This window comes from Bufo gargarizans, chromosome 11, assembly GCF_014858855.1.
Source record: "Bufo gargarizans isolate SCDJY-AF-19 chromosome 11, ASM1485885v1, whole genome shotgun sequence".
NCBI classification, from domain to species: domain Eukaryota; kingdom Metazoa; phylum Chordata; class Amphibia; order Anura; family Bufonidae; genus Bufo; species Bufo gargarizans.
In genome coordinates, this window is record NC_058090.1 from 66,299,992 (window position 1) to 66,310,576 (window position 10,585).

At 52.7% G+C, this 10,585-nt stretch overlaps 1 protein-coding gene across 4 annotated transcripts in view; it reads left to right on the forward strand.

Annotated features, from left to right (window-relative positions):
• Positions 1 to 10,585, forward strand: part of STRN3 (striatin 3) — an 83,702-nt gene that overhangs the window by 59,046 nt on the left and 14,071 nt on the right. For 2 of the 4 annotated variants that reach the window (XM_044272526.1, XM_044272523.1), the window contains 2 exons: positions 9,656 to 9,793; positions 9,959 to 10,092. In XM_044272526.1, coding sequence (XP_044128461.1) covers positions 9,656 to 9,793; positions 9,959 to 10,092 — 272 coding nt within the window. The remainder of the gene's footprint in view (positions 1 to 9,655; positions 9,794 to 9,958; positions 10,093 to 10,585) is intronic. The other 2 variants (XM_044272524.1, XM_044272525.1) reach the window with 2 other exon arrangements.

The window sequence follows — 10,585 nt, forward strand, 5'->3', positions numbered from 1 at the left end:
ATTTTTTTTTATAAATAAAGGTGAAATATATTGACTAAAATGTATGACTGTCATGAAGTACAATCTGTGAATGTCTTGGATAAATAAAAGCGTTCCAAAGCTATTACCACATAAAGTGAGATGTCAGATTTGCAAAATTAGGCCTGGTCAGGAAGGGGTCAGCTGAGACAACACAGGAGCAGCTTGGGGACAAACATCCTTTTTGGACATGGCCTTGACTTAAACCCAACTGAACATGGAGACCTGAAATTTAGTGTGCACAGGCAGGCCCCATACTACCTGAGAGATCTTGAGAGGGTCTGCAGAAAAAATTGCTGAAAATGACCAAATCCAGGTCTGCAAGCCTTGTGGCATTACACCCATTAAGACTGGAGGCTGTAATCACTGCCAGAGGTGCATTAAAGGGGTATTCTGGTTACCATAAATATGACTTGTTTTAGACTAATTAATCATCAATAATTGGCTAATATCATGTAAATTTCACATATTTACTGTTCAGTAGTTATAAAATTAGTTTTCTTCCTCTGCTACCCACTGTTTCCTCATGAAATACCATGGCATTGACTTGTAGTTCTGGACCTTTGTTAGGTCGAGCATGCTCAGTGTGTTGCTATCAATCCTCTAGCTAAGGGTACTTTCACACTTGCGGCAGAGGATTCCGGCAGGCAGTTCCATCGCCGGAACTGCCTGTCGGATCCAGCAATCCGGACGCAAACTGATGGCATTTGTTAGACGGATCCGTCTGACAAATGCATTGAAATACCGAATCAGTCTCTCCGGTGTCATCTGGAAAAACGGATCTGGTATACATTTTTTTGCATATTTAAAGGTCTGCGCATGTGCCGACCGGAAAGCTGGATCCGTTTTACTGGAACACTTAATGCCGGATCTGCCACTGATACACTTCAATGTAAATTAATGCCGGGTCCGGCATTCAGTATTTTTAGCCGGAGAGAAAACTACAGCAATCTGCAAGAGGGACTGAACTGATGCATCTTGAACAGAATGCTCTCCATTCAGAATGCATTAGGATAAAATTGATCAATTTTTTTCCGGTATTGAGCTCCTGTGACAGAACTCAATGCCGGAAAACAAAAACGCCAGTGTGAAAGTAGCCTAAATGTCTTGTGTAACAAAGGGCGTGTCAGTGTGCTGGTGATTACCGAATAGAGGGAGCGTGACCGGACTGTATATCAGGCAGCCAATCAATAAACATCAACACTCACAGCAAGAAAGCTAGGCATTGTGGGGATTGTAGTATTGTGAGGGCACATCAGGCGCCATGATACTGTGTGTTGCAGGCTAGGGATCGACCGATATTGATTTTTTTAGGGCCGATACCGATAATTTGTGAACTTTCAGGCCGATAGCCGATAATTTATACCGATATTCTGGGAATTTTTATTTTTGAAAAAAAAAATTACAAATTCCCACAAATCTGCTGAAAATTAATGTTTATTGTTAATGTGTAGTTTTTTTTGTAAATCTTTCTTTCTCGCTCATATCATTGGGGGACACAGGACCATGGGTATAGCTTGCTGCTGCCACTAGGAGGCGACACTAGGCTGAAAGCTGTTTGCTCCTCCCCTGCAGGCTATACCCCCTCCAGCCTGGAGAGAGCATATCAGTTTTTAGCTTAGTGTCGTAGGAGGCAGACCTCCCTGCTTTGCAGGGTGGCACTTTGATTATTTTATTTTTTATTTTTCCAGAATCCGGATGGGGGGTCCAGGGTCGCTTGCGTCCCTGCATCCCCGGGAGGCGGGCCGGTGTACCTCGTTCACCGCCTTGCCGCCCCAAGAAGAAAAAGCGGACCAGGGCAGCCTCGCTCCCCTGCTTCCCCCCAGCTACAGGACTACCCTTTCTTCAGCCCTCTTCTGCCCGGACCCCTGTTGCCTGGTGCCAGCGGTCGTAGGGTGGTCCTGCTGGTGTTACAACTGAGGGTGAAGTCTACAGATGAAGATAGGTAAGTGACTCATCCCAGGCCCCCACTCGCGGTATAACAGCATGCCGTACTGCACGGCACCAGTGCCCCTGAGTGGCCCCGCCCGCCCGCCCGCCTGGCCGCCCGCCCGCGCCCCCGCACCCTGTGCGTTCCGCCGGCACCTTCGCGGACCTATCCGCTCCGTCTCCCTCCGTCTTCGCCGCTGCATAGCGCACGGCAGCGTCTTTCCGTGCGGTCGCAGACGGCACTGCGCAGGGCAGATGCGCTATTCGCGGCGCGCCGGGACCTTCGCGGCCGCACGGCGGTGTCGGGTTCTTCCCCTCTGCTGCAGCGAAGCGGCCCCTTCTGGGCAGCCATGTTATCGGGGACTTTAGGCACGCTGGCCGCGGCTGCGGTCACGTGCACAGGGGTGGGCGGCGCTTGCGACCTTCTTCGTTATCCTGCCGCTCCCGGGCTGTCAGGGGGCGTGGCTTATTCTCCCGCCCTGCTGAAACTTCCTCTTCCTCCCAGCGCAGCGTGGTGGACACAGGACCTTGGCTCCCGCTCCACTCTGGTAGGAGATAGATACCCCGTTCAGCAGGATATCAAACCATGTCTGACCCGGCCACTGACCCCCCTCAGGCAACCTGTGTGACCACTCACTATGCCTGCTCAGTGTGTTCAGCCAAATTCCCTCGGGGCCAGTCACTCTCCCTGTGCTCGGCTTGTCAGAAGCCTGCGCAGAGCAATCCCCCTAGAACACTGCAGCCCACAGAAGCCTTAGATCGCCCTGTTCAGGGGGAACCAGACTGGGCAAGGTCCCTGTCTCGGGCAGTGGAGGACCTCTCTAAGGTTTCCCATTCCACCCTTTCTCTGTTGGGTCGTTTGGTAGATAAATCGCCACCGGTGCAATCCGCGCAACCGCATTGCACGCAAACCAGAGGCAGACCTCCTAGTAAGCGCCCCAGAGCAGGTAACCGTTCCTCCTCTGACGCCTCTGCATCCCCCCCTGCTCCTGGATCCCAGTCACAGGCGTCCTCCCTGCTAGGCGACGCACTGTCAGAGGGTGAGCTCGGGGATTCCGATGCGGATATGGATCTGGAGCACTCTTCTCAGATTGCTTCCATGGTGGATAGCCTGATTTCGGCAATAAGGGACACCTTCCGGGTTCAGGAGGATCTTCCCTCCACTAGCCAACAAGGGGTGTCGTTTCTGCGTGCGAAACAGACTCCTAAGGCTTTCCCGTTGCACGAGGATTTTTCTATTGTGGTTAACAAGGCTTGGGACCAGCCAGGTTTGCGTTTTGCTATCCCAAAGCGCCTGGACCTTCTCTACCCCTTTCCACGCGAGACAGTGGAACTGTGGTCCTCCCCGCCGAAGGTGGATCCGCCGGTGGCTCGACTGGCAAAATCTACGACCATTCCGGTAGCGGATGGTTCGTCACTCCAGGACCCGGTGGACCGTCGCGTAGAGTCGCTCTCCAAGTCAATCTTTACGGCGAGCGGTTCGGCGCTGCGTCCGATTTTCGCGTCCGCCTGGGTAGCCAAGGCGGTTTCGGAGTGGTCCATCCGGTTAAGCCAGGACATTTTGTCCAACCTCCCGCCTGCTGAGCTCGAGTTGTCTGCGCTCCAAATTTCACATGCGGGAAAATATATCTGTGAAGCGGCACTGGATGCTGGATCGATGGTCGCTCGTGCCTCAGCTCTCTACCACCTCGGTACGCAGGGAGTTATGGCTCAAGGCCTGGAAGGCTGATTCTTCCTCTAAACGCTCTCTCCTAAAGCTTCCGTTTTCTGGGGCTCGGCTTTTCGGGCCGAAACTGGATGTCATAATCTCAGAAGCTACGGGTGGCAAAAGCACCCATCTGCCCCAACCCAAAGCGAAGCGGCCTTTTCAGTCCAGACCTGCGTCCTCACGCTTCCAGTCCTTTCGCCGTTTCTCGGGCACCCGTTCAGTCCCCACCTCCGCGGCGGGACCACCCAACCAGGATCGGCGGAAGGGCCCATCCTTTAAGCCCCAGCAGGCTTGGCGTCCACGTGCCCAGCAACCTCGCCCAGCGCCAGGTAAGCAGCCTTCCGCATGAAGGTTTGTCCCCACCTTCTCAGGTGGGGGGGCGTCTTCTCCTGTTCCAGGACATTTGGCACGCCCACATTCCGGACGCATGGGCGCTCGAGGTAGTTTCCTCGGGCTACAAAATAGAATTCAGGTCCCTTCCCCCCAACCGTTTCTTCCCTTCCCAGCCTCCCAGGGATCCCGTCCGGGCCGCGGCTTTCTTGAACGCCGTCCAGTCCTTACTTCTGCGGGGGGTTATTTCTCCGGTACCTCCAGAAGAGCGGTTCACAGGTTTTTATTCCAACCTGTTTGTGGTCCCCAAGAAGGAGGGCGATGTGAGACCGGTGCTGGACCTCAAACTTCTGAATCGCTATCTACGGGTTCAGAGGTTCAGAATGGAATCCCTTCGTTCCGTTGTAGCCTCGTTGGTGCAGGGGGAGCACATGGCGTCTTTGGACGTACAAGATGCCTATCTCCACATACCTATTGCTACCATGCACCAACGTTTCCTCCGATTTGCCATCCAGTCGGATCACTTCCAATTCGTCGCGCTGCCATTCGGTCTGGCGACGGCCCCGCGGGTGTTCACGAAGGTTCTGGCACCCCTTCTGGGGATTCTGCGGTCCAGGGGCATTACCCTTCTCCCATACCTGGACGACATCTTAGTCAAAGCCCCGTCAGCGCCGCAATGCGCAGACAGCCTTCGGATTACGATGAGCACGCTCACTCGCTTCGGCTGGATTCTCAACCGAAGGAAGTCATGCCTGTTTCCGACCACTCGGATCAGGTTCCTGGGTATGACGTTGGATTCCGAGGCCGCCGTGGTCCGTCTCCCTCTGGACAAGAGATTGAGCATTCGGAATGCAGTGGTTCTGCTCAACCGGCATCGCAAGGTATCGATTCGCAACTGCATGCGAGTTCTGGGGCTGATGGTGGCCTCATTCGAGGCGGTACCGTTCGCCCAGTTCCACACCAGGGATTTTCAGCGGCTCATCCTGTCCTCCTGGGACAAGTCCCGGGATTCTACTGGACCTCAGGATCTCGCTGCCTCAGCCCGTTCGCGAGGCTCTCGCCTGGTGGATGATTCCGGACAACCTGTCGTCAGGGAAGTCGTTCCTGCCGGTGTCATGGACGGTGATTACGACCGACGCCAGCCTCCGCGGTTGGGGAGGGGTCTTCGGTACTCGGACAGCCCAAGGTGTCTGGTCTCTGTCGGAGTCCAGACTACCCATCAATATCCTGGAGCTCCGGGCCATCTACCTCTCCCTTTGCCATTGGACCACCGATTTGCGGGGCCGTCCGGTCAGGATACAGTCGGACAACGCCACAGCGGTCGCCTACATCAATCACCAGGGGGGGACGCGCAGCGGACCGGTGATGGACGAGGCCGCGAGGATTCTGCAGTGGGCGGAAGCCCATGTCCCGATGGTCTCGGCGGTCTTCATCCCGGGCGTGGACAATTGGACGGCGGATTTCCTCAGCCGAACGACGGTGGACTCGGGGGAGTGGGCTCTCCACCCGGAGGTGTTCGAGGACCTTTGCCTCCGGTGGGGTCGCCCGGAAGTGGACCTAATGGCATCTCGGTTGAATCACAAACTCCCGTGCTTCCTGTCTCGCGCAAGGGATCCGATGGCCTACGACGTGGACGCACTCGTGGCGCCGTGGGGCGTCTTCAGTTTTCTGTATGTATTCCCGCCGCTGCCGCTCCTACCGCGGATTCTTCGCAGAATCAGGATGGAGGGTGTTCAAACGCTCCTGATTGCCCCAGACTGGCCGCGCCGAGCTTGGTACTCGGAGCTCGTTCTGCTCCTGGGCGACGCGCCGTGGCCTCTTCCACTCAGGCCCGACCTGCTCTCACAGGGCCCAGTCTTCCACCAGGGTTTACATACGCTGCGTTTGACGGCGTGGCTATTGAAACCTTCCTGCTGAAGAACAGGGGTTTCTCGGATGCGGTCGTTCGAACGATGATTAGGGCTCGGAAGCCCTCCTCTGCGAGAATCTACTATCGTACGTGGAGGTCGTTCTTGAAATTCTGTGAGGACAGGGACCTCCCCTCCAGGAGGTTTTCCCTCCCTACGGTGTTGGCCTTTCTTCAAGCGGGTTTGGAGCTGGGTCTGTCCCTAAGTTCGCTGAAAGGGCAGGTTTCGGCCCTTTCCATATTTTTCCAGCGTACGCTGGCGGTGCTGGGGCCCGTCAAGACCTTCATGCAGGGTGTTGCGCACACCGCGGTTCCATATCGGCCACCGTTACATTCCTGGGATCTGAATTTGGTGCTGGTGGCACTTCAGTCCGAGCCGTTTGAACCCCTGCGGGAAGTCTCCCTCCGCATGTTGTCGTGGAAGGTCGCATTCCTGGTTGCCATTACGTCCATCCGTCGGGTGTCGGAACTGGCGGCACTGTCGTGCAAGGAGCCTTTCTTGGTGTTCCATCAGGATAAGGTGGTGCTCCGGACGGTGCCGTCGTTTCTGCCGAAGGTGGTGTCGGCGTTCCATGTCAATGAGGACATTGTCCTCCCCTCGCTTTGCCCTAAACCTTCTCATCCTAGGGAAGTGGCGCTTCATCGTCTGGATGTAGTGCGGGCCTTACGGATCTACCTGGCCGCGGTCGCCTCCTTTCGGCGAGCGGACTCTCTGTTCCTAGTTCCGGAGGGTCCTCGGAAGGGTTTGGCGGCATCCAAGGTGGCGATTGCTCGGTGGATTAGATCGGCCATTCACGAGGCCTACCGCTCCAAAGGCAGGGTTCCTCCGCCTGGCGTCACGGCTCACTCGACCAGGGCGGTCGGGGCTTCTTGGGCACACTTTCACCACGCTTCGGCGTCTCAATTGTGTAAGGCAGCGACTTGGTCTTCGTTGCACACCTTCACCAAGTTCTACAAGGTGCATTCGTTCGCATCGGCGGATGCTGCTCTTGGCCGTAGGATCTTACAGGCCGCAGTGTAGTGGCTCGACTGTGGAGGTGGAGTCAGCGGTTTTCCCACCCTGGGGACTGCTTTAGGACGTCCCATGGTCCTGTGTCCCCCAATGATATGAGCGAGAAAACGAGATTTTTGTGAACTCACCTTGTAAAATCTCTTTCTCGCTTTATTCATTGGGGGACACAGCACCCACCCATTGTTGTTGGTTTCTACTGAGACCAGTGGTCCAAGTTACCGGTTGGGACTGAGGTCAGGTTCGGTTGTTTGGTTGGACTGTGGTCTTCCTGTTTTGTTTTGTTTCGGTATGTTTCTCCTACTGCTGGAGCACAAACTGATATGCTCTCTCCAGGCTGGAGGGGGTATAGCCTGCAGGGGAGGAGCAAACAGCTTTCAGCCTAGTGTCGCCTCCTAGTGGCAGCAGCAAGCTATACCCATGGTCCTGTGTCCCCCAATGAATAAAGCGAGAAAGAGATTTTACAAGGTGAGTTCACAAAAATCTCGTTTTTTCATTTATACTTAATATTTTGGTGTTTTATTTTTGTAACTTTTTTTTTTTTTTTTTTTTACTAACTTTTAGCCCCCTTAGGGATTAGAACCCTTGTCCTTTTCACCCTGATAGAGATCTATCAGGGTGAATAGGAGCTCACACTGTCCCTGCTTCTCTGTGCTTTGTGCACACAGCAGCATGGAGCTTACCATGGCAGCCAGGGCTTCAATAGCGTCCTGGCTGCCATGGTAACCGATTGGAGCCCCAGCATTACACTGCTGGGGCTCCGATCGGAGGAACAGGGGAGAGGGGATCCTGAGGAGGGGCGCACTGCGCCGCCAATGCTTAATACTGGGGGGGGGGGAGGGGGGGCGCACTGCGCCACCAATGTCTAATACTGAGGTTGGGGGGGGGGGCGCACTGCACTCATTGAAGATTAAAGGGGTTGTCCATTGAAATAAATGGGAAGGCTTGGGTGTAATTACTGCTCACCACTGCAGATGCAACGGCTAGAAGGTAAACAGTGAAGAGGAGGCAGCGCTGACACCGTGCGAGTCTCCTCTTCAAACAGCTGATCGGAGGGGGTGTCGGGCCCCCTCCGATCTGATATTGATGACCTATCCTGGGGATAGCTCATCAATAAATATAACTTGGACAACCCCTCTTTCATTCATTCATATACAGGAGGCGGGAGCTGGCTGCAGAATCACATAGCCGGCTCCCGACCTCTATGAGCAGTAGCTGCGATCCGCGGCACCTGAGGAGTTAACTACCGCAGATCGCAGCTACAGCTCATAGAGGCAGGGAGCCGGCTATGTGATTCTGCAGCTCCCGCCTCCTGTATATGAATAAATGAGAGATTAAGCTTCATTGGTGGCGCAGTGGCCATAGCTCCTCCCCTCCTCCTGTCCCCTGTCCTTACATTGGCGGCAGCAGCAGCACAGGGGGAGGAGACACTGCTCCTTCTCCCCTGTGCTGCTAAGGGGAACACGGAGAGCGCTGTCAGCAGCGCGATCTGTGTTCCCCATACACTATCGGAATATCGGCAAAATAAATGCCGATACCGATAGTGTTCAAAATCCTGAATATCGGCCGATAATATCGGTAAATCCGATAATCGGTCGATCCCTATTGCAGGCTCACACAGGAGCTAGACAAATGGACTGCAAGGTGAATTGAAGCTCTGGATATAGGTATAGGTTCTGGGTGGGTTACAGCTTGCAGACTTAATGCAGTTTTTCAAAAATTAAGTTACTTTACCGGAATACCCCTTAAAGTCAAGGGTCTGAATACTTGTGCCAGTGCAATATTTCAATTTAATTTTCCTTTTCAATAAATTATAAGAGATTTAGGAGATTCTGTTTTCACTTTGTCATTATGGGGTATTGAGTGCAATGGGTTTGTTTTTTTTATTTCCGCACACAACATAGCAATGTGAGACGTGGAAGGGTCTGAAGACTTTCTGGATGCACTGTGTGTGTGTTTTTGTATTTACTTATGTGAGCACTTTTAAGGCCGTATTACTCTTCCAGATATCTTGGCCGATAACCACTAACTAGCGTCCGCAGGAACGCTCGTTTGCGATCATCTTGCAGTGTAACATTGCCACCGATTGCCCGATGAACGAGCAAATGCATCGGGCAGTTCTGATTTTTAAGCATGTTTAAAATTCAGCACTTGCTGGCGGCAGATCGTGCTACCTTCCGGTAATAGTAAACCACCAGACAGTATGGGGATGAGCGATGGCATAGTGATCGCTTCTGCCCATGCTGCAGAGATCATCGCTACATGTAATAGCAGTGGTCTCCTCTGCTAGCGAGCAGGCGATTGCCTACTGGAAACACTTCCTTCCCGACCATCGCTTGCTCAGCTGCCTGTCTAATACAGGCTTTATTTCTTATTTTAGCTAGCTTCATTTGGCAAATCTTTGCGAATCTTTAGCCACATCAGTTGACAACTATATGCGCTGTTGCCGCTGATTTGATGCTGGCAGTAATGTTCACTGGCTACTTGCCTTCTGATACTGGCACCTTTCACACGTCGGTGATTGTGAGCCAGAGCCAGAGATGGGGTATAATGGAAAGATTTGTATCTGTTCTGTTTTTGTCCTGCACCTCGCGGTCATGTACACGGACTGTGTAAAAGTAGCCTAAAGGTACTGCTGGGATTCCCAATGTCTTATTGCTAAACTCCTCTAAGGGAGGTATCCACTTTTGGGATGCATAAAGGACTAGAAGTAGGGAAGACCTTTTCAACAAGAACCACTGTGATTACTTTTCAGGGGTAAACCGGACGAAATTGCACGATATGATTGCGGACCTGGGTGATGAGGAACTGTCCCGCATCCCTCCAGGCATCCTGAGTCCGTCCCGTTCACCAACCAGAATAACAGATCATGAAGGTGGGAGGGCAGAGGAAGGTACGAATCCCTCAGGGAGAGAACTCTGTACAGTAGATACAGTGGAGTGCTGTGTTCTTTCACTTGTCATGATACGGAAGATCTTAACTTTTGGAAACAGTTTGAAACTTTTGGAAATAGACTTATATATTGCCTATTCAACTAAAAATACCTTTTTCTTTATAGCCGAGCCCATAACGTTTCCATCTGGAGGTGGGAAGACATTCATCATGGGATCAGAAGATGTCCTTGAGAGTGTTCTGGGACTTGGGGACCTAGCTGACCTTACTGTGACTAATGATTCAGACTACAGTTATGATGTAAGTGTCAAGTTTACACCAATAGTCTTCTATATCGCCATTTTCTGTATAAAGCTCCATTGCAGGTCTGTCTCTGGCCACACGGTGGCATACTTCTGGCTGACCTTGACATTGAGAAACAGGGAAATAAAGACCCAGGAATCCTCTTCTGAACCTTGTGCTATTGCAGTGTGGAGAAATATGTTCTGCACTTTCATCCCAACCTGGACCCCTCTGATAATGGCTAGTCTTTTAGGTTTAGCATCAAGGAAACATCTGTATCTGGTACTAAAACCCCCCTTAGACTGACACTTCTAAGTTCTCATTCTGAAGGTGATTGGTTAGATAGTCCCGTGTAATGCAGCAACCTAAAATAACTAAAGATATGCAGCACTACAGACTCCAGCAATTGGAAAAAGTATCTCTCATTAATAGGAGAGATGGTGCTCGAGGGTAGAGATCCTGGCTGGGGGTCCTGACATGTACCAATAATACGTAAAAATCCAGTCTCTTT